The sequence below is a fragment of the Rhinatrema bivittatum genome, chromosome 5 (genome assembly GCF_901001135.1).
Source record: "Rhinatrema bivittatum chromosome 5, aRhiBiv1.1, whole genome shotgun sequence".
Taxonomy (NCBI): Eukaryota; Metazoa; Chordata; class Amphibia; order Gymnophiona; family Rhinatrematidae; genus Rhinatrema; species Rhinatrema bivittatum.
The window spans coordinates 104,567,569-104,591,909 of NC_042619.1; the positions used below are offsets into that span (position 1 = coordinate 104,567,569).

A 24,341-nucleotide genomic window follows, 5' to 3' on the forward strand; every position below is an offset into this window, starting at 1 on the left:
CCCAATCTTCCAGTCTTGCAAGGACCTCCTGTAATGTATCACAGTCTGCTTGTGATTTAACTACTCTGAATAATTTTGTATCATCCACAAATTTGATAACCTCACTTGTATTACTTTCCAGATCATTTCTCTCTCTCTCTCTTTTTATATATATATATATATATATATATAACTAAAAGCACTGATCCAAGTACAGATCCCTGAGGCACTCCACTGAGAAAATTAACCATTTAATCCTACTCTGTTTCCTGTCTTTTAACCAGTTTGTAATCCACAAAAGGACATCACCTCCTATCCCATGACTTTTTAGTTTTCTTAGAAGCCTCTTGTGATGGACTTTGTCAAAACGCCTTCTGAAAATCCAAATACACTACATCTACCAGTTCACCTTTATCCACATGTTTATTAAACCCTTCAAAAAAAATGAAGCAGATTTGTTAGACTTCTCTTGGGTAAATCCATGTTGACTGTGTTCCATTAAACCATGTCTTTCTATATGCTCTATGATTTTGATCTTTAGAATTGTTTCCACTATTTTTCCCGGCACTGAAGTCAGGCTCACTGGTCTATAGTTACCCGGATCACCCTTGGAGCCCTTTTTAAATATTGGGGTTACATTGGCCACCATCCAGGAACCAAGGAAACCATATTATCGCCCTAGGCGATATTATCCTCCGGCAACCAGACCCAGACAACAACGGCCTACTCAACGGTCACAACCTCGCCAGAGACCTGCTAGGCCTCAGAAGCCTCCACCTGCGGCGTCCACTTCTGGATTTTGAAATCCAACCAGAGAGCATGAGCCATTCCCAAAATCCTTATCCACAGTTACCTGTAGGAGGCCGAATCTCTCATTACCATCAAACTTGGACCTCCATCACGACAGACCAATGGGTACTCTCAATTACAACTCAAGGGTACTGCTTTGATTTCCTCACTGTACCAAACGAAAATCCTCCTATTCCATCTTGGACAGTGTCTCATCACTACACAATTCTACAAGCAGAATTATCCACCCTTCTGACTGCCAGGGCCATAGAAAAAGTTCCCAGGCCTCAGTGGGGCAGAGGATTCTACTCCCGATATTTCCTCATTCCAAAGAAAACCGGGGGCCTACGTCCTATCCTGGATCTCAGAAATCTCAACAAATTTTTAAAGAAAGAAAAATTCAGGATGGTGTCATTAGGCACCATGCTACCTCTTCTTCAAAAAGGAGATTGGCTCTGCTCTCTGGATCTTCAAGACGCTTACGCTCACATTCCCATCTTTCCTCCTCATCGACAGTACCTGCGATTTCTGGTGGAAGGTCAACACTTCCAATACCGAGTACTGCCTTTCGGCCTAGCCTCAGCACCTCGAGTGTTCACAAAATGTCTTGCAGTAGCGGTGGCACATCTTCACAAGCAAAGAGTACATGTGTTCCTTACTTGGACGATTGGCTCATCAGAAGTCAAACACAAAGCGGAGCTCTCACTTCTCTCCATCTCACAATAAAGTTGCTTCACTCCTTGGGGTTTCTCATCAACTACGAGAAATCCCATCTCACACCATCTCACCAGTTGCAGTTCATAGGTGCAGATCTCAACACCATCACAGCGAAAGCATTTCTTCCAAAAGACCGTGCTCAAGCGCTTGTTCTCCTAGCGCACTCTGTTCGCAATCAGTCTCGAGTTACAGCTCATCAGTGCCTCACCCTGCTCGGACACATGGCCTCAACGGTTCATGTCACTCCCATGGCCAGGCTCACCATGCGACTAACGCAATGGACACTCAAATCTCAATGGATTCAAGCCATTCAACCATTGTCCACTCCCATTCATATCACACAAGATCTAAGATCTTCTTTTCTCTGGTGGACATCCACAATCAACTTGCTCAAAGGCCTACCTTTCCAGCAACCAGTTCCACAAGTGACTTTAACTACAGATGCGTCCACCTTAGGGTGGGGAGCGCACATTGCTCACCTAAAGACACAAGGCACATGGACAAAGCAAGAAGCCTCCTTTCAGATAAACTTTCTGGAACTTCGAGCTATACGCTATGCTCTACATGCGTTCAAGGACTGCCTTTCACACAAGACTGTTCTGATCCAAACGGACAACACAGTAGCCATGTGGTACATCAACAAACAGGGAGGCACAGGCTCGTACCTCCTTTGTCAGGAAGCAGCTCAAATTTGGGACTGGGCCCTAGCACACTCAATTCTGCTACGGGCCACCTACCTAGCAGGCATCCACAACACAGTAGCGGATCGCCTCAGTCGTCACTTCCAACCACACGAGTGGTCTCTGAACCCATCGCTAGCAACCAAGATATTTCAGCGTTGGGGTCAACCAACAATAGATCTCTTTGCATCCCACCTGAACTACAAAGTGAACAATTACTACTCTCTCCTCTGGCAGTCCAACAGCCTACCAAGGGACGCCTTTGCTCGCCATTGGAATTCAGGCCTGTTATATGCGTATCCTCCGATACCACTCATAACCAAAACACTAGTGAAGTTACAACAGGACAAGGGGACAATGATACTCATAGCCCCATATTGGCCTCGACAGGTATGGTTTCCCACACTGCTAGATCTCTCAGTCAGGGATCCAATTCGCCTGGGAGTAGCTCCCAATCTCATAACTCAGGAACAGGGTCAGTTGCGCCATCCCAACCTTCAATCCCTGTCCCTGACAGCATGGATGTTGAAAGCTTGATCTTACAACCACTCAACCTTCCAGCCACTATATCTCAAGTACTTATAGCTTCACGTAAACCTTCCACTAGAAAGAATTATTCCTACAAATGGAAACGGTTTACATTGTGGTGCACTCAGAAAGATTTAGATCCTTTCACTTGCACCACTACCTCACTACTAGATTACCTTTACCATCTCTCAGACTCTGGTCTTAAGACATCATCCGTAAGGGTACACTTAAGTGCAATCTCAGCTTACCATAACAAACTGGGAGATGCACCTATTTCTACACAGCCTCTCGTGAGTAGATTCATGAGAGGCCTAACTCACGTTAAACCTCCAGTTCATTCCCCCAGCATTCAATGGGATCTGAACGTAGTATTAACTAGGCTTACGCGTTCTCCATTTGAACCCATAAATACGTGTGACCTTAAATACCTTACTTGGAAAACGGTATTTCTCATAGCCATTACATCAGCTAGAAGGGTCAGTGAATTGCAAGCACTAGTCACATACGAACCTTTTACAAAGTTCCTACATGACAGGGTAGTCCTCCGGACACATCCAAAATTCCTTCCTAAGGTTGTCACGGAATTTCACTTGAACCAATCAATAGTTTTACCAACATTATTTCCAAGGCCTCATTCCCATCAGGGTGAAAGAGCCTTACACACTTTGGACTGTAAGCGTGCGTTATCCTTCTATTTAAACCGCACAACAGCCCAAAGGAAATCCAGTCAGCTGTTTGTATCCTATGATCCAAACAAACCAGGTAAAGCAGTGGGTAAGCATACTCTGTCAAACTGGTTAGTAGATTGCATACAATTTTGTTATGAAAAAGCAGGCCTCACTCTTCAAGGGCGAGTAAAAGCACACTCAGTCAGAGCAATGTCAACCTCAGTAGCACACCTTCGCTCTGTACCTATTCTGGACATTTGCAAAGCAGCAACATGGAGTTCTCTTCATACCTTTGCAGCTCACTACTGTTTAGATAAAGAAGGAAGACAAGATTCAGCCTATGGACAATCCGTCTTAAAGAACTTGTTTCCAGTGTAATCCCAACTCCTTCTACATCCAACCTGCTGTGATTTCGGCTGATTCATTTCGACAACAATACTTCACTGTTACTCACCTCAAAATGACTCAGCCTCTAGCTTGCTAATCACCCATATGTGAGGACTAGCATCCTGCTTGTCCTGGGATAAAGCAAAATTGCTTACCTTGTAATAGGTGTTATCCCAGGACAGCAGGATGTAGTCCTCACGAAACCTACCCGCCACCCCACGGAGTTGGGTCCGATACGTTTTATTATTTTATTTTTGGCTAACGCTATTGCTACAAACCAAGACTAAAGGGAGACCCCTGTGGCAGGGAATATCATAGCATGCTGGGCATGCTCAGTAGGCACTCTGGTGCCAGTCAAAAGTTTCATAGAAACTTTTACAGAAGTTTTCCGTACATAGGGCTCCATTACTGATGTCACCCATATGTGAGGACTACATCCTGCTGTCCTGGGATAACACCTATTACAAGGTAAGCAATTTTGCTTTCTACTTTCTACTTACTAAACTTCTACAGAACATCGAGCCCCGCACTCCTGCGGTGATACCATTCGGTCCCTCCCCCAGTTGAGTTTCCCGAGGTGATTTCCTTGATCCCTCGGAGGTTTAGGCCTCTGTCCGGTGGCCGAATCGCGGCAGGGACCAAGCCCCCGAGCAGGAAAGGCTTGGGTTGAACTAAGAGGCGCCTCGGTCCTGGCATGGACTTGGGAGGCAGCGGGTGCATTCCTCAAGTGCGGCGGTGAAGGTATTTCCCCTCTCCCCCCGCAGCCGGAGACCGTCCGGGTTTCAGCCAGGAAGCGCCGAGGATCAGGTAAGGCTCACAACTTTTACTTTTGGTCTCCGAAGTTCGAGGATCGGCGGCGTTGCCTGTAGGCGGCACGCCGCGGAGGTCGCCATTTTGTTGGCCCTGTTCAGGTATTGAGCGCCCATGATAGGCGCCTGTATCGTATTGAGCGCTTCTTATTGAGCGTATATTGCATATGGTTGAGCATATATTGTATTGAGCGTATATTGCTGACCGCATATTATTGAGCGCATATTGTGTTTAGCGTATATGGCTGACCGCATATTATTGAGCGCATATTATTGAGCGCTTATTGTATTAAGCGTATATAGCTGCCGCTTATTATTGAGCGCATATTGTTGAGCGCATATCGTATTAAGCGCTTGTTGTATTAAGCGCATATTGCTGCCGCATATTATTCAGCGCATATTCTTCAGAGCGCAATGGAACAATCAAATGCCCCGGTGTCCCCGGCGGCGGCGCCTCCTGATTCTGGCGTGAAAGCTCTCGGCCTCTGCTCAGCATGCCAGCTCAGAGCCACGCATAGCGAGGAGCCAGACTCCCTTTGTGCCCAATGTGAGGAGGCAGTGGGAGCCTCGGGCCAGGACCAGTCTCAACCAAGGTTTGTTGACAGTTCCCCAGGGGCCACCCCCGGATCTCGCAGGCAGTCTCGAACAACCTGGGATCCCGGTGGACCTGGTACCCCGACGACTAGAGACCGCTTCCATTTCCTGGGTGGATCTCTTTAAGGGGATCCATGCCTTTGTACAGATGCAATCAGCTTCCCGTCCAGGCCCTGCTGTTGCTGCTGCTCCAGCGGATCCTGCCCCTGGACCTTCGCGCCCTTATCGTGGGCAAGCACACCCGCCTCCGGGCAGTCCGGTTCAGGCGGACCCTGATATCTCGGAGACTGAATCAGAACCCTCCGAGGAGGGGGAACTTCCCTCTGGGAGTAAGCGTGGGGGTACTTATTTCTTACAATGTCTGTCATCATTCAGTGCTATACTTTCTAATTCTCCCATCTTACTTCTTAGACTTCTGGCATTAGCATACAAACATTTCAAAGTTTGTTTTTGTTTGTATTTTCATTCTGCTTTTTAATTGATAGGGATAAGTTAGAATTTTTTTAGCTCAGGTGAGTTTTTAGTTACAGGCACTTGGGCTATTTTTCTAATTATTGGAACCTCACTGTCGGGATGCCCTAATTGTAATGCATCATTAGTATCCTTTGAAGATACCTCTCTCCGAACCATGTGCTGCTAAGCGACTGTCTGCTTTCCCCTTTGTTCTAGTTTAAAAGCTGCTCTATCTCCTTTTTAAAGGTTAGCGCCAGCAGTCTGGTTCCACCCTGGTTAAGGTGGAGCCCATCCCTTTGGAAGAGACTCCCCCTTCCCCAAAAGGTTCCCCAGTTCCTAACAAAACTGAATCCCTCTTCCTTGCACCATTGTCTCATCCTTGCACCATCGTCTCATCCTTTTTCAGTAAGTGCTCCACAATGCAACCCTCAGCTTGGACACTAACCTAATTCAGTCCTACTTGTCAACAGAGAAAGTGAGTTTGCTCACCATAAACAGGGTTCTCTATAAACAGCAGGATGAATTAGCCATGCTTAATATCCATCTACTCTCTGGAAAGTAGACTATCTGGCTAAAGCTAAGCTTTATAATCGACTGAGGGGCTCACAAGGCAGCAAAACATTTCTGAGCTAGAGATGCATCCTTTTGCTGTTGTCAGATGATGTCACCACATATCATGGCTAATTCATCCTGCTGTCTATGGAGAACCCTGTTTATGGCAAGCAAACTTGTTTCTCTCTCTTCCCCCCCCCTGTTTTTATGTCCAGGGTCTAGTTAAAAGATGCTTTTTTTTCTGTTAGCATACTATATTTTATTTATTAGAATAAAGGTTTTGATGCTTCAGACTAATCATTTTTGTTAAGGAAATCCCAGTGAATGGTATTCACTAAGGATTTCATTTAGATTGTCTGCCTTGTAGTTCCCGAGGAGTGCTTAAAGCTAGTGACTTCATAAATGTAGTCTGAGGCCATACATTGTGTAGATGCTATCAGTATTGCTTTCCATGCCACTTACCCCTGAGCTTTCCCAGCATTCAGGGGCAACAAGATGCCCTTCTGTTGTGGTTACATTGAAAAATGAGGCGTGTATATTTATACACACTTTTTTACCTATACACTGAAAAAGGGGAGTTTTCTATACATTTTTTCTATATTAAAATACTGAATATATTGTCATTGAATGTTTTCCCGTTTTGGTCTTTGTATTTTGTTGAAGAATATTGAAAAAATTCTGATGTGTGCAAGAAATTCAGAAAGCATTAACACTGTAGCTCTGATATAGAAAATGTTCTAGTGTAAACTGAAAAAATGTCTTTGGAGTGCACAAATAAAATCAGTTTTCTGATTTTCTGCACTTATTGGTTATCCACAATTTTGTAAAATACTGATAGTAAAACTATACATTTTGAGGTTTATATGAGGAATATTTATGGTTTATAGTATGTATTTGTCTAAAATCATGAAATATATATTGTATATATCAATGTCTGTCTACTGACTATAAGATATTGTGAAAGATTTACTGCACAGAGTTGAACAGTTTTTTTTTCAGAATTACTAGATTCTTGCCAACCTATACATTTACGTTATTAGTGTAGTAAAGTATGTTAGTTTATATGCAAACTATTTTGTGAGCTACAAGAAACGTTGTTCTGAGGGTGTGCACAAAGTGAAGGCAATAGTAAACCAGCTGGCATTATCCAAAAGGCACCATTGTGCCTCTCTAATTCTATTATAAGGAGGTCATTTGGAGCATTCATTGAGCAGTGAAACAGAAGCATGTGGGATACTAGAAGATCTTTTGTTAGTGCTTAACAAGCAAAATGTGAAGGCAGTTGACTGTAGAAGCAGGTGGAAATCCTGGCTTTACTGGCTAATAACAAAAAACTTATTTGAGAGCTGCCATAGCTCTACAAGTACCAAAGAGTAAGCAGTAATGTTATCCCTCAGCACATTTTATTTTTTAACGCCTGTGACATCACCACAGAATCTGATCCAAAATAAAAAGACTTATATGCTATGCATTTGTTATATTTTAAGCCATTTACCGGTCAAATATATTTCATGCCTAAAAAAGAGGCTTGGAGGAATAGCTGTGAGGGCATGCTGTCTAATAAGAGAAAGTCCAAGAAACCAATCATGTTCATGCTGGTGGCTAGACCTCATCCAGGTAGTCCTCCGCTGCTTTAATGTTTCAGGCTGAGAACAGCTTCAGGAGTGGATCCACATCAGGCTCCACCATTTGAATTGTTATAAGGACTAAAAGAACTGAACTTGTGGGTTGACTTGAATGAGCATGAGCCTTAGGTGGGTGGAAGCACCATTACTTCTCATTGGTACATGACTCTGAGGGCTGGAATCTGGTTGAGATTGCCCATACTCCGAATCTCTTGGTGGATATTCCTAAGCTCCTGATTAGAGGTTGAGCCACATAGATCTCCCAAGGGATATTCTCTGGAATCTGAGAAATATCTCTGCTTGACCTTTGAGGATGTGCAGTCCCCTCAAGACCTGCCACTTGTCTCCGTTAACATTTTGAGCATAGATGGACAAGATTATCTCTGAGGCATTTGAATTGTGTGTTAAGCTTGCCAAGCTGCATCTGTCAGGCATTTTGAATGTACTGAGTGACCTGTCTCCTGTGACATCTAAATTAAACAATCCCCTATTCTTCCCGCATGTGGACCAACACCTGGCAATAATTGCAAGAGTCTGAGTCTGAACTTTCTGATTCAGGCTCAGATGTTGAAAGTGGTGCTAAAGATGGCTAATCTTACTTCCCTTAAGAGTCCTCTTCAGAACTGGTAGGGAATTGTTTTCCCAAAAATATTTTCTTTCCATGATTTGTACAGAGAATGAAGACTATCTCATTTGATGTGCCGGTCTCAGGAGAGCCCAGTGCTCCTTTACTTAGCCTCCTGAATTACCTGGATACACCTAGCAAAATGTTGGGCGTATTCAGGGGTGGATTGCAAGAACATATCAGCTCAAATCCGGCCCACATGGTATCTGTCTCTTGTGCACTTTTCCTGCAGGATGTGTTTCAACAGTTCCCAAAAGCACACCAAAATGACCCTTCAGAAGTACATCATGTGACCTGGAGCCTGGCAGAATCAAACCAAAAAATCTGCAATGTAAATTTCAAATTTTTCCTAAATAACTAAATAGTAGAACAAACCCTAGACTAGGGGTGAGCAAATAAAGCTGTAGGTACTCTTCCATCCATGCAATCGGTTGCCATCTGTCCCCAAGTCTGGTTACATCTCTCATAATTAATATCATGACACCCACATATACACTCTAACTTTCAATGTATGGGGGTGTGATAGAGAAAGTGTGTGATTGGTGTCTTTCTGTGTTGGGAGAAAAACACACACACACACTCTCTCTCTTTGACACACACATTCCATCATTGTGCTGCTGCTCATATACTCACACAGTGAATGACCCTGGTCCAGTATTGCCACAGCATTATGTGAAAAGGTTTTGCTTTCTGCCAGCTCTACTCCAGCCTGCAGCAGCTCTCTCCCTTTCTCATTCTCACCTCCATCCTTCTTGGCACCCCCACTCCAGGAGACTTACTCTCCAACACTGCACAGGCACTTCCTCTTGGCTCAACCTATCCCTTTTTGTGTCTGGAGCTTGCCCCCACTTCTCTGTGCACCTGCCACCATTCTAGCACATTACCATTGACTGAGTATGACAGAATCTGCTGCTTTTATGGTTTGCTAGGCTCTGACTTACCTACCTTTTCCAGGGGAGGGGCGGGGAGACCAGATGTATGTCTGTTACTCCAGGACTTAAAAGAAAAATGAAGCCCTGGCTGAGACTGGAGAGAGCCACAGGCCCAAAGTAGTACAGCTCCAGAATCCTGTTTCCCACATTGATCCAGTGTAGCCAGGGATGGTGTAAGGTTATTAGACATCATAGGTAAACCTTACAGCCTTATATCCCCAGCTCCTTCCTCCCCACACACAATTAATTATGCACTTATAACAGTTTTTACATTAAAAAGGACATTCAAAGTACAGTCTTATGAGGTAAAGTTATCACTTACAGCATGTACATTAAATTTACATGCACCCCTCATGAGAGGCTTCTAAGAAAACTAAAAAGTCATGGGATAGGAGGCGATGTCCTTTCGTGGATTACAAACTGATTAAAAGACAGGAAACAGAGTAGGATTAAATGGTCAATTTTCTCAGTGGAAAAGGGTAAACAGTGGAGTGCCTCAAGGATCTGTACTTGGACTGGTGCTTTTCATTATATATATATATAAATGATCTGGAAAGGATTATGACGCGTGAGGTTATCAAATTTGCAGACTATACAAAATTATTCAGAGTAGTTAAATCACAAGCAGATTGTGATACAGTACAGGAGGAACTTGCATGACTGGAAGATTGGGCATCCAAATGGCAGATGAAATGTAATATGGACAAGTGCAAGGTGTTGCACATAGGGAAAAATAACCCTTGTTGTAGTTACATGATGTTAGGTTCCATATTAGGAACTACCACCCAAGAAAAAGATCTAGGCATCATAGTGGATAATACTTTAAAATCGTTGGCTCAGTGTGCTGCAGCAGTCAAAAAAGCAAACAATTATTAGGTAGGGAATTATTAGGTAAGGAATGGTTAATAAAACGGAAAATGTCATAATGCCTCTATTGCTCTATGGTGAGACCGCACCTTGAATACTGTGTACACTTCTGGTCGCCGCATCTCAAAAATGATATAGTTGCGATGGAGAAGGTACAGAGAAGGGCAACCAAAATGATAAAGGGGATGGAACAGCTCCCCTATGAGGAAAGGCTGAAGAGTTTAGGGCTGTTCAGCTTGGAGAAGAGATGACTGAGGGGGGGGGATATGATAGATGGCTTTAAGATGATGAGAGGGCTTGAATGAGTAGATGTGAATCGGTTATTTATACTTTTGGATAATAGAAGGACCAGGGGCCATTCCATGAAGTTAGCAACTAGCACATTTAAGACTAATCGGAGAAAATTCTTTTTCACTAAACACACAATTAAGCTCTGGAATTTGTTGCCAGAGGATGTGGTTAGTGCAGTTAGTGTAGCTAGGTTCAAAAAAGATTTGGATAAGTTCTTGGAGGAGAAGTCCATTACTGCTATTAATCAAGTTTACTTAGGGAATAGTCACTGCTATTAATTGCATCAGTAGCATGGGATCTTCTTAGTGTTTGGGTAATTGCCAGGTTCTTGTGGCCTGGTTTGGCCTCTGTTGGAAACAGGATGCTGGGCTTGATGGACCCTTGGTCTGACCCAGCATTGCAATTTCTTATGTTCTTATGCTGTGATGCCAACCAAAAAACCCTGCAAAAAAAAAAAAAAAAGGCACCTGATCACATATTGCATTAAGCCTATTGTAACATTTTGGGTGTAGGCTCGGCTTTCAGAAAGCCTTGGGTAACCTGAATACAATTAAATTATAGTAAAATTCCAATATCTAAACAGCAATAACAGCCAGAATTCAAACAGTGACAACCCTACCTATGAGAAGGCAATGCTACAAATATTACACCAGTATCTAAAACTCCAATTTGGAAACCAGATAAGCTAAAGCTACTTTAGGTCTCTACACAGAAACTGCATGCCAGCAGAATATCTTACCTCTGTCACAATTTCAGAATACAGATCAACCCTCACTAATTACAAAATAGAGACCATACAGTTTAAATAGAAATGTGCAGACAAACCTGAATTGGAACTGCAACAAGCTAGAGCCTGTATACAGTGCAACAGTGGAAAGAGAAAAACATTACTCTTCCTAATAAAATATCAAATCAAGAAATATAAATCAACTATTGTAAAGCCATACTAACAAAAAGAATATTTCAAAACAGCTGAACATCCAATAATTAAGCTCATATAAAACTTTAAATTTTTTTTTCCAAAAACCAATAAAATATTTTTAAACAGCAGACACATCAGATAATACCCAATAATTTAAACCAATAAGAATTTAAAAAAATCCCCTGTATTCTATTCTTTCCAGTCACCCTTTCTCTTCCCTCACACACATGCTGGCACACCACATATATACACACACAAATTCCCTTGCACCTGCTGACACACACTCTCACTCACATATACATACACATACACTCCCTCACACCCATTGACATATACACATATATCAGTCACACCTACTGGCTCAAATAAACACACGCACACTCAGTCACACCCGCTGACATACACTGCGTTGCAACCACTGACACACATGTACACATGCATTCTCCCTTGCATACTCCCACTCTCTTTTCCTATGAATATATATGTAAAAAAAATTACTTACACTTGTGGACAGGAGGGATCCAGCCATGGATACTAGCTGATGGCCTTGCTTTTTGAAGATGTAGGCAGAAAGACCCAATGCAACTGGTGGAGTTATTTTCTTTGCCTCAGCCCCAACATAAGGGAGGGCCCATAGGCAGAAATGAGTCAGAGGCCATCAGTCAGAGTCAGCAGGAAGTCTGCTGGCTGCCTCGCAAGACAAAGAGAACGATGGGGTGGTGTGAAGGAAGGTCTTGGAATGTGGTGATGAGGGGAGGGGCAGGGAGTGACCCCACAGAGCTCAGCTACGCTGAGGAAAAGAAAACAAAAATGCAGGCCTATAGAGCCACATGGCAGCCATGGAGACAAAAAAAATACAAGAAAAGCCATAGAACTGTGGCTGCAGCTGCAGGAAAAGAAAAAAACAAAACAAAAAGAAATGAGCAGAGAGCATCTGCGGAGGCTCTCGCTCCACAAGAACAGCTGCTGCGGGCCAGGTTTAATTGCAGAGGCTCTGCAGGCGTGGGTGCTGCGATCAACACCAGTGTCATGTGGGGTTAAGGAAGTTATGGCTGCCTATGCAAGTTATGGCTGCCTAAGCAAGTTAGAGCGCATTTCACTAGGGCTCAGGCAGTATCATGGGCAGAGCTTTGATTATTGTCCGTTGAGATTTGCTGAGCCACAACATCGCCCTCCTTAGGCACTTTTTCCAAGCATTATTGCTTTGACTTTCAGACTCAGGACGCCGCCTTCGCACATGCAGTATTGACTGGATCGTAGGCAGCCTCCCGCCTTGTTTGGGAGTAGGTTGGGTTTATCCTACTCATGTGGATTGGCCCGCTTCAGTACAGAGGAAGGAGAAATTGCTACTTACCTGATAATTTCTTTTCCTCTAAGGAAGGCAGGCCAGTCCACAACCCACTCTCGGCTGTTTACTTGCGTTTAGTTTGTCCTTTATGTGCAGATGATGCAGGGTGTTCTGTTTCTTCTTTGAAGGCTGGTAAATGTCATACCCAGCCCCTCAGTTCAGTGAATGTTCATTCTTTTTTATGAGCTCAGTGTTCCCAATTGGTTGGAAGAATGAGTGGTTGACTGCTAATGGTCTTGTTCAGGTATAATCAGTTTGTCCACAGTTTTGCTTTTCAAGAGAATACTGGCGGGTTGATGTTGGGGCAGGGCTATATGTCCATGACATCAGGTTTACTCCTTCTCCATCTGCTGGTACAGGTGTATAACCCACTTGTGGATTGCTCTGCCTTCCTTAGAGGAAAGGAAATTATCAGGTAAGCAGTAATTTCTCCTTTTTGGGATTTACAGGGTAATTGTGACCCTAACTAGCTGCTGTTGGAGACAGGATGCTGGGCTCAATAGATTTTGATCTGGCATGACACATTTTACTTTTCCCTTCCATAACAGGGCTGAATTAGCCATGCTGCCTGGGAGCGTCTCGCGACCGGTCAGTAGGCAGAGTTTTCTCAGTTAGTACAGAGTTTTGAACTCTGTACGGCTGCGCAGTGAGCTTCCCATGCGATTGCCTTGTTACCTCAGTCTCTTTTTTTCTGCGAGCAAGTCTGCATGCAGGGTTTTTCTCCTCCTCGTCTCTGAAGAGAATTTTTCTCAAAATTTGTTTTTTCTTCAATTCTTTTAGGCAGCGATGTCTCCTAAGCCATCCGGATTTAAGTACTGCCAATGCGGTAAAATTACTGCTATATTTGCCTGGGACCGGAACACGACCAAGTCTCATGCCGGGACTGTGCTCGTATGTCTCCCAGAGCCCAAAGGAAGTACGCAGAAAAAATTGCGCATCTAAAGGTATCGTCAACACAGTCTTCGCCGGGACCATCAAAGAGACCGAAGAAGACTCCATCAAAAAGGTCTGCATCGCTAGAGGGTACCTCGGCCAGGTCAGTCAATCCACCAAGGCCAGTGAAGGGAGTTGAGGCCGCACTCCTCTTTCACAGAAATCCCCTCATGAGCCGCATGGGTTTCAGTTTATTGAACCCGTTCGATCCCGCTCATTGACACCGAAGAAATTGGGTCATAAAAGATGAAATCGGCCGAAGCTGGACGGCGCATTGCTGCCAGGATGCATGCATGGCGCTTCGGCGCTTAGCCCAGCGCATAACTCATCAGCGCACAAGTCTGCGCATGATGTATCAGTGCGCGGCTCGGCGCACGATGTATCGGCGTGCGGCTCTGCGCACAAAGGCACATCTAAGCGTACAGCGTCTATGCCACGTGACGCAGCTGAGCATCATAGCTTAAAACGTGCGAAGCTATCGAGTCAACCTCGACTTCCGACCAACAGGACACTAGCCTTGTAGCAGCCTATACTGCTAAGTCAGGAATGTCTTGAAAAGTCACAAAAAAAGTCTTCAAAACCTAGTGACACAGATTCTGACCAGCATTTGGAACTAGTCTCTGTCTATGACTCTGACACCTCTAGCGAAGATTCTGATTCTCATGGGTCTTCCCTTAGTAGACCACAATCCCCTCCTCAAGACTCACTCATAGCAGCAATGCCTTCAGGACCAGCTCCTTTTTCAGGATCTGCACGACCTCTCGCATCTAAAGCGATTTTACAGATTTTGCAGGCATTAACTACTTTTCTTCAAGATCTCAACATGGTATATCCTCAGCCTTCACTTGCGCCTTCTCAGCCTTCGCCAACTCCACTCCTTCCCTCTCAGCCGTCAGCACCATCGCCAATTGCTGATCGACCGGACTCTCCAGACTCGCCATGGCCATCGTCCCCTGGTTCATCTACAGGTTTTCCATATGACCCTCCAGAAGGTCTTCCGGAACCTTATTCCCCTCCTGAAGACTTAGCCTACTTTCTCGATGGACTTTGCGTAGGACATCTTTTAAATATAGAGACGGGAAAGATTCCTGATCCTAGGAGGGATGTTCTTGGAATACTGAAAATATTCAAAATGCCTCCAGAGCCAACAGCTCTACCACCACATACAGTACTGGATACAGTCCTTCGTAAAATGTGGGAGAAACCTTTTACCACCACAGCTACATCAAGGAAAAAACGGACTTCAAGTACCGTATGCATAATTCAACGATTTACGATGTCACACAATTGCCACACAACTCAATAGTAGTGGAATCTGCACAATCAAAGGCAAAAAGGTCAAAACATCATGCCAGTTCACCACCAGGGAAGGACCATAAGTCCATGGATGACTTCGGCCGTAAAGTATACCATTCGTCCATGCTAGCAACAAAAATTCAATAACATCAGTTTTACATAATCCAGTATTTATTTGAATGTCTTCAGAGATTACGTCACCTATGTTTAGCCTCTGATAATACTCTTCCACAGCCATTTACAGACATGGAAGAAGGACTTCGTCATCTACTTTGGTCTGTGTATGAGTCATTTGAATCTTCCGCAAGATCTTCGGCTACAACTATAGCAGCAAGACGAATGGCATGGTTGAGAGCGAGTGCTATAAGAGAGGACATCCATGATAAGTTAGCGGACATACCATGTCTAGGAGACAATCTTTTTGGTGAGAAGTTTGCGGAAACCGTTACTCTTCTTAAAGAACAGAGTACCGCGGTACTGTCACTCACTTCTCCTACGGACCCCCATACCTCGTCCAGGAAATTTTACCCTTCATTCAGGAAGAAATCGTACTCAAGGGCATCCCTTTAAACCATATAATACCTATCGAACACAAAATTAATCCCACCAGAGATAGCAATCTCAGAATCATCAATCCCATGGATGACCTAGTCAACAACTACCACAAAAGCCAGCAACAGCACCCCCTCAAAAACAGACTTCATCTTTTTGAGCTATCCCGAGCAGGTTCCACCACCATACATAGGAGGTCGCCTCCGGCTATTCTATGCCAATTGGGAGGCAATTACCTCAGATTCTTGGGTGCTGAACATCATAATGGAAGGCTACCAGATAAATTTTGTAACACTCCCATGCCTCCCTCACATTCCCTCCCCCCGGAATACATCAACCCACTCACTGTACCTTCAGGAACAGTTACAAAATCTACAAAGCCAAAAATCCATTCAAAGAATTCCAATATCACAGGAAAATCAGGGATTCTACTCCCATTATTTCCTCATCCCAAAAAAGTCCGGAGGTCTTCGACCCATCTTAGACCTACGGAATCTCAACAAACACATTCAGAAAGAAAAATTCAAGATGACGTCTCTAAATACTATTCTTTCCCTCCTACAGCCCAACGACTGGCTGTTTCATAGACTTGAAGGATGCGTACTCCCATATACCCATGCATCCTTCTTCCTGGCAATACCTTTGCTTTCAAGCTCTGAACAGCCACTATCGATACAAAGTTCTACCCTTTGGCCTATCTTCGGCCCCAAGAGTGTTCACAAAATGTTTAGCGGTGGTGGTGGCTCACCTCAGACAACTGTCGATCCAGATATTTCCCTATCTGGATGACTGGCTTTTAGTAGCCTCGGATCAGGCTACTCGATGGAATCAGACGTTCCAAACAATCAATTGCCTTCAGACATTGGGCTTCATAATAAATTATGAGAAGTCCAACCTGCAACCAACCCAAACACTACAGTTCATAGGAGCTCTCATCGATACAACACAACAGAGAGCGTACTTTCCACAGAACAGGATTCAAACGCTATCCTCACTAGCTCGATGTCTATACAACTGATCATATACTTCAGCACGTCAAGTCCTCCAGTTACTGGGTCACATGGCAGCAGCTATCCATGTAGTTCCATACACCAGACTACACATGCGCCGCCTACAATGGGGACTAAAGAATCAATGGTCTCAATACTTTCAACCCCTCTCAACCAGGATGCAACTTACGACTCAAATGCGCATCGACATTCAATGGTGGAAAAACACCAACAACCTGACCTCTGGAGCACCTTTCCGGTTAGCTTCCCATCAACTTACACTCACAACGGATACATCCAGGAGGGGCTGGGGAGCCCATCTGAGCAATCTAAAGACTCATGGTCTCTGGTCTCCTCAGGAGAGCACACAACAGATCAACCTCCTGGAACTTCGAGCCATCTGGAAAGCACTTCAAACCTTCTCCCCTCAAGTTTGGGGCAAGCATCTCATGGTATACACAGACAACCAAGTCGCCATGTTCTACATAAACAAGGAAGGAGGGTCAGGTTCATGGATCCTCTGTCGAGAAACACTTTGAATACTGACGTGGGCAGTAGCAAACAAATAGGTCTATCCAGTACCGAGCGGTAGGAAGAGCTGCGTTAGTGCCTACGGCACCCGCGGTTGCCGCACGCACAATGCAGCTCACCTACCGCTCGATCCTGAACACTAATTTTATTTAAATGTAAACCGCATCCGTAATGCCTTAGGCCCGCGCAACCCATTTTACTGGATAGAGCGCCTATACAGTATCCTGGGTGCGCGGGGCTAAGGCTTCACGCCACGCTGGTATCTGTCATTTCAAATGTCATTTGAAATGACAGATACCAGAGATGACAGCGGCGAAGCAAAAAAAAAAAACCAAAAGCAAGAAGTAAGTCGCTTCGCCGCTTCCCTCCTCCCGGAGCAGGGTGCGAAAAGCAGCCTTGCTCCGGGAGGAGGGAAGCGGCGAAGCGACTTACTTCTTGCTTTTTGTTTTGTTGCTTCGCCGCTGTCAGTGTCTTCCCTCCCGAAGCCAAAAAAAAAAAAGCGAAAAAAGTGAAAAAAACGTTGCAGCCCCCCTCCGATGTCCGGACTGGGGCTGCCACGGAGACTACAACAGCGAAGCACAACGGGGAAGCAAAAAAAAAACCAAAAGCAATTTTGGTTTTTTTTACCAAAAGCGACAATTTTGTTTTTTTTCCAAAAGCGACTTACTTTTGGGATCTGTCAAGATCCCAAAGTAAGTCGCTTTTGGACGCCTGCATAACTTACTTTTCTGAAGCCATCAGCAGGAACACATGGCGATCGTGGCTCCGGTAGCTCCTCCCGACGAAGATGGCCGCCTGCACTGGGGGAAGCGTACAATTGGCCGCTCAAGACGTGGCGTCACATCCCGTGACACCAAACGTCGTGACGTCACGTCTTCAGCGGCCAATTGTAAGCTTCCCCCAGTGCAGGCGGCCATCTTCGTCTTCGTCGGGAGGAGCTAAGAGGAACTAAGATCGTGCTGATGGCTTCAGAAAAGTAAGTTGTGCAGGCGTCCAAAAGCGACTTACTTTTGGGATCTTGACAGATCCCAAAAGTAAGTCGCTTTTGGAAAGAAAACAAAATTGTCGCCTCCTGGTAGTCTTTGAAAGTTGAATGGGAAGGATAGGGAATAGCGGAGTGGGAAGGGGGCTGGCAGCCATCCCCCCTCCTCTTGGGAAAAAAAACAAAATTGTCGCCCCCTGGTAGTCTTTGAAAGTTGAATGGGAAGGATAGGGAATAGCGGAGTGGGAAGGGGGCTGGCAGCCATCCCCCCTCCTCTTGGGAAAAAAAACAAAATTGTCGCCCCCTGGTAGTCTTTGAAAGTTGAATGGGAAGGATAGGGAATAGCGGAGTGGGAAGGGGGCTGGCAGCCATCCCCCCTCCTCTTGGAAAAAAAACAAAATTGTCGCTTTTGGAAAAAAAAACCAAAATTGCTTTTGGTTTTTTTTTGCTTCCCCGTTGTGCTTCGCCATTGTGCTTCGCCGTTGCAGTCTCCGTGGCAGCCCCAGTCCGGACATCGGAGGGGGGCTGCAACGTTTTTTTCGCTTTTTTCCGCTTTTTTTTTGGCTTCGGGAGCAGGGGAGAGGACTGGGGCTGCCACGGAGACCGGCACCCATGATCGCGGCCGGGGCAGGTGAGCGGGGGCTGGGGGGAAAGCTTGCCATCTACCCTTACCCCTGCCTCTACCGCAGGGGTCAGGGTAGGCGGTAAGTTTGCAGGTTAAACGCGCGACAAAACGGCAGGGAAAGAGAGCGATAGTCGGGGTGCGGGTTACAGGATGCTAGGGAATAGCTAATTCATTCATTTGCATGCAATATGCATGCCGCGTGCGGAAGGGGTTGGCCGGGGATTTTAGGACGCGGTAGGAGTAGGTTAAAGGGGATTCGGGATCGCAGGAAGGGATAACGCGGCCGGAAAGTGAGTAAAACGCGGCTTAGGAGCAGGGTAAACGCGGCCGCACTTTACAGGATAGACCCGTAAGTTTCAATGCAAGCCACTTACCTTCTGGGTTTAGACAACATCACGGCGGATCGCCTCAGAAGAACATTTCATCCTCACGAATGGACTTTGAATCCAGAAGTAGCAACAAGGATTTTTCAATGCTGGGGCAACCCGATAATAGATCTCTTTGCCGCAGAGAGCAACCGTCAAACACAAGCTTTTTGCTCCATTTACCCGAGCAAACTTCATCATGCTCCGGATGCCTTTCTCATCCCATGGATGGAGGGCTTGCTCTATGCTTACCCTCCCATCCCGTTAATATCAAGGACAGTTCAGAAATGCATCCGAGACACAGCGGATGTGATCCTCATTGCTCCAGCATGGCCAAGGCAGCCCTGGTATCCATATCTCATGCGGCTCTCCATTCACCCACCAATTCTACTGGAGAACCATCCACATCTGTTAACTCAGGAAGGGGGGTTCCTCCTTCATCCAATGCATCGTTTCCTCCACCTGACAGCTTAGAGGTTGAAAGGCATTTATTAAGCCACCTGGGTCTGCCATCTCAGCTTGAAGACATTCTCATTGCATCCAGGAAACTTTCAACCAGACGTAACTATGCAGGAAGGTGGCATCGTTACATGGAATGGTGCAAACCGCGACAACTAGATCCGTTCTCATCAACAGCCACGCAACTTCTAGAGTATCTCCATACACTCTACCTTGCTGGTCTAGCATTGGCTTCTGTTCATGTGCATGTTAGTGCTATTGCAGCTTTGCACCACTCTCATAATGGACTTCCCATTTCCAACCATCCGCTGATCTCCAGATTCATGCTGGGCATGGTAAGTCTATGGCCACCGGTGTCAAAGCCACCTATACCATGGAATCTCAATATAGTCCTTGAACAGCTAATGCTGCCTTCTTTCGAGCCATTAGATTCATGCCACATTAAATACCTCACATGGAAAACGGTATTTCTAGTGGCTGTCACATCAGCATGGAGAGTAAGTGAGCTACAAGCCTTGGTTCACTTTTCACCTTATTTAGAATTTTACCATAAGGTCACTCTTCCGCCTCATCCTACTTTCCTTCCTAAAGTAGTATCGGCTTGCCACATAAACCAGTCAATTACATTGCCAATCTTAAAACCTAAACCTCATCATAATGACCGAGACAAGCTTCTGCACTCTTTAGACTGTAAAAGAGCGTTAGCTTATTACAAACAAAGGACTCAATCTCAAGGAAGGCCATCTCAATTGTTCCTCTCTTTTAACCCTAATAATCCAAACCAGCCTGTCTCCAAAAGAACCATTGCTAGTTGGCTATCCCAATGCATTGAATTCTGCTACAATAAACGTTCTATTGTTTTGAGTAACAAACCAAAAGCACACCAGATACGAGCAACAGCAGCATCTGTTGCACATTTAAGAAAAGTTCCGCTACTGGACATCTGCAAGGCGGCAACTTGGTCTTCTCTTCATACTTTTACATCTTACTACTGTATCGGACAGCAAACATCTTCCGATGCAGCTCAGGGTTCGGCAGTTCTTTCAACCCTAAATACAGAATAAGACTGTCTACCTTTATTGAAGGGTAGTGTCCTCAACTCATAAAAAAACTTACTATATGGACACAACCCGGGAGCTTGGGTCTCCCAGACAGCATGTCTAATTCAGCCCTGGTATCGATGGGGAAAAAGCAAGTTTGCTTACCGTAAACGGTGTTTCCGTAGATAGCAGGATGAATTAGCCATGCGATCCCTTCCCACCTCCCTAGACAGTCTACAGATTCTACCAAAAAACATTCCACGTACATCTCGCTTGGCTACAAGAGACTGAGGTAACAAGGCAATTGCACGGGAAGCTCACTGCGCAGCCGTACAGAGTTCAAAACTCTGTACTAACTGAGAAAACTCTGCCTACTGACCGGTCGTGAGACGCTCCCAGACAGCATGGCAAATTCATCCAGCTATCTACGGAAACACTGTTTTACAGTAAGCAAACTTGATTTTCTTGGTAGACAGGGTAGATGAGCACTGTCGCCACTCTTTTGAGTCATCCAAATATTTGAAGAGCTCTGCTCCTTTGTTCAGTCTGCAACTGAATAATTAGAGACTTTCATAGCTTTTAGAACATCTAAGGAGAGGTCTATGAAGGAGATCTATTTCTTGTCTCTGGAGCAGAAGAGTCTAAGGGGAATTAAGAACATTTCTCTTCAGAACAAATCTCTTCTGACTCATAGGGATACTCATATGGATAATCAGAGCCTATCTTCATGTAGATGGGGAATAGTGAATGCTGAGGATGCACCAATCCTAAGAGTTTGCCAATGTACCTCTTTCTTTATATTGAAGACTAATGTTGATGAATATCTGGAGATGTTCCCTTTTGGAGCCCATTCAACTGCTATTCTTTGCAGTTCGCGCCAACATTGTCAACAGAGTTCAGACATTTGGCTAATGCCTTTATTTGCCTCTACAGTCCTGCTCAAACATTGCAGATCTAAGGTCTTGATAGGATTCAGCAGGAGGACTAACTCCAGGGGTGTCTGGAGGTGACCTGAAGGCTTGAAGCTGAACATCTGGAGACCAGTCCCAGTGAGCATACCAAATAACAGGTAGAGTTTCTCTCCAAATACAGCTGCTTTGGCAGTGAGATCCCAGCCTCCATTATCCTGCAGCTTTGTCATGTATCAGAGAAGTTCTGTGCCAGTGATCTTTCTCCTTTAATGGGCTGTTAATGGAATCTGTTCATTCTCTGCGTCTGTTCATGGGCTCCGATGCAGACTGTTTTGAAGCTTTCCTTGGTAGTTCAAGTCTCCAGCAGTTAGTGCAGCTCCAAGGTCCTTATGCTGCTTCAGCATTTTTGATTATGGCTTAGTACAACTGAACTTATTTTCCGTATGAGATTCTAGTCTCATCTATCAGAACCTGATAGCCTTTGTAGATATCCTGGTGTAGATTGTGCAGAGGGATGGCACACGATCCTATCCCAGATAATTATAGCAGGTTTTGTGATGGTTAGTGATTGACATCTGGCATAGTCTAAGTACTTTTTGAAGTTGCTGGCTGCCTTCTCTGTCATAGTCAGGAAAAAAGCTGATGCAAAATTAAAAGAAAATTTTACAAAGAGGCAGACAACTTGAGGCAAAAATAAGTGACCATAGCTGGAGGCCTGCTGCAAGAGAAGGATGGCAGGGAATCAAGAAAATATAAAAATTAAAATATGTCAAGAAACCTCCCTGGAAATTGCAATGAATGAAAGAATGAAATATTTAAGGCACACTAGCAAACGGTAGTAGTTGGAAAAAGGAAAAATCTGAAAATCACTGTCAGGATAGTGAAAACACAGTGGATCTCTCAAGTGTGACTCTTGGTGCTAACAGAAAAAGGCAAATTTAAGCATGCAGTGTCATAAGAATGTGGGAGATGCTGTATATGCTCAGTGCATCTTAGTCTTTGTTGAAAAGCTGTGGAAAAATGCTTTATATTGTCACCATCATATGACATCCTATATTTGTGTCACTTTAGTGACTTGCTTTCCTTCGAGGAAAATCTGGTAAGTCTTGGAACAGTGAGGCCTTGTATTTTTCTTTTTCTTTTAACATAATTCATACTTTAGTGACTTCTCATGTACAGAAGTTATTTTCTCTGCTACCTTTCTGAAACACTCAAAAACAAAGAACCGAACAAAGGGAGCAAGAAAGAATCAATATCAAAAAATGATAGAGCTGATCAGCACGATAACCCCTGTAGTGGTATCATATGAAGGTTGACCATTAGACCAAAAGAGAAATTTCAGGTAGCAAGTTTCATTGTTTTCTAACCTTTCTGAAACAATGATCCTTACCAGCTCCTGGAATCTTTTTGATTGAGTGATGGAAAGAAGTTGATTTGTATCGTACAAGGAAATGAAGCATTTTGAAGGTTATTCTTACTATAGACTAGAAATAGAGCGCCGCATAATTTAGAGAAACCTACATTAATTTCTGATATGAAATATTGAAGTTTCATGTTTGAATGTGTTGGTTAGATTAATTTATTCTGTCAGATTTTACGATTTCATGACTAGTAAATATATTCTTGTTATTTATGTATTAGAGGGTATGCTAACTATTGTACAAAAGGCCAAGGTGCTTTTAAGTACTGTGTTGATATAACATTTTATACTGTATTTATACAAATTTATCTCAAATGATAGTTTCAGCCAGAACCTAATACCTAAGTAAAATGTGAAGTATTAATATATTTCATGTGGAATTTGTTGACAAGAATAAAATTCCTGAGCCAGTGTCTGAAGTGATGGAGAATACACTTGTAGGCCACTTGAGAGAGCTTTTATTTCTATGGATAAATTATAACTCTTTTTTTTTATTCATCTTTATTAGTTTTACATTTTCAACAAGCACAAAAATTGACAGACAGGTCTAGTATGCTACCAGCCAAACTTTGTTCAGAAAGAAGACAATAACTAAGCAACAAGTATGATGAATATGATATAAAATACACATAAAAATATAAAATTGAAAAACTAATAATTCTGTTGGATAGCTTTCTGGTAAGTAGTATGGTTCTTCAATGCAAGTATATTTCAGCAGACTATATTTAGAAAATTTGTGTGCGCACTCTGACAATTCTTTTTGTAAGCTAAATAGAATGCTCAACTGCTTAGATGATTTTTTTTAAATACCTTTGAGAAATTCTCATAATGCTTTTAGCTTGGCCACATAAGATTAATTAGTTAGTTTTCTTGTTGTATTCTTCATGATTAATACCTAAGCTCCTGTAAACTTCTAATATTTGCTTTTGTTTCTTTTCAGCTTGTTGGTGGAGAATTTGATCTAGAGATGAACTTCATAATCCAGGATGCAGAGAGCATAACATGTATGTCAGAACTTTTAGAACACTGTGATGTAACTTGCCAGGCAGAAATTTGGAGCATGTTCACAGCCATCCTCCGTAAAAGTGTCCGTAATCTACAGACCAGCACAGAAGTTGGTCTTATTGAGCAAGTGCTGCTGAAGATGAGCATCGTGGATGATATGATTGCAGGTATTTTTTACTGAACTGAGAAGTATTTGCTATATAATTCAAATCTCTTAAAATTTCTGATTTAAAGCAAACAGTCCATCTATTGCAGCACTTTATTTTAATTTTTAATCAATTTTATGATTTTTATACAGCAATTTTTCTCATAAAAGTCTGAAAAGGTTTCATATTTTGAAGAAGCCATATAAATGTGCTACTATTTTTGTTGACTCAGTTGTATATTTAAAAAAAAAATGTTTATACTGATTTGTCATTTATGTAAATTGTACACATGTGGATGTTAAAATCATCCGATTATTTAAT

At 43.7% G+C, this 24,341-nt stretch overlaps 1 protein-coding gene across 3 annotated transcripts in view; it reads left to right on the top strand.

The window, feature by feature from the left end:
• NBEA (neurobeachin) overlaps positions 1-24,341 on the top strand; it is a 2,460,099-nt gene that overhangs the window by 60,467 nt on the left and 2,375,291 nt on the right. For all 3 annotated transcript variants that reach the window (XM_029602688.1, XM_029602690.1, XM_029602689.1), the window contains exon 2: positions 23,810-24,041. In XM_029602688.1, coding sequence (XP_029458548.1) covers positions 23,810-24,041 — 232 coding nt within the window. The remainder of the gene's footprint in view (positions 1-23,809; positions 24,042-24,341) is intronic.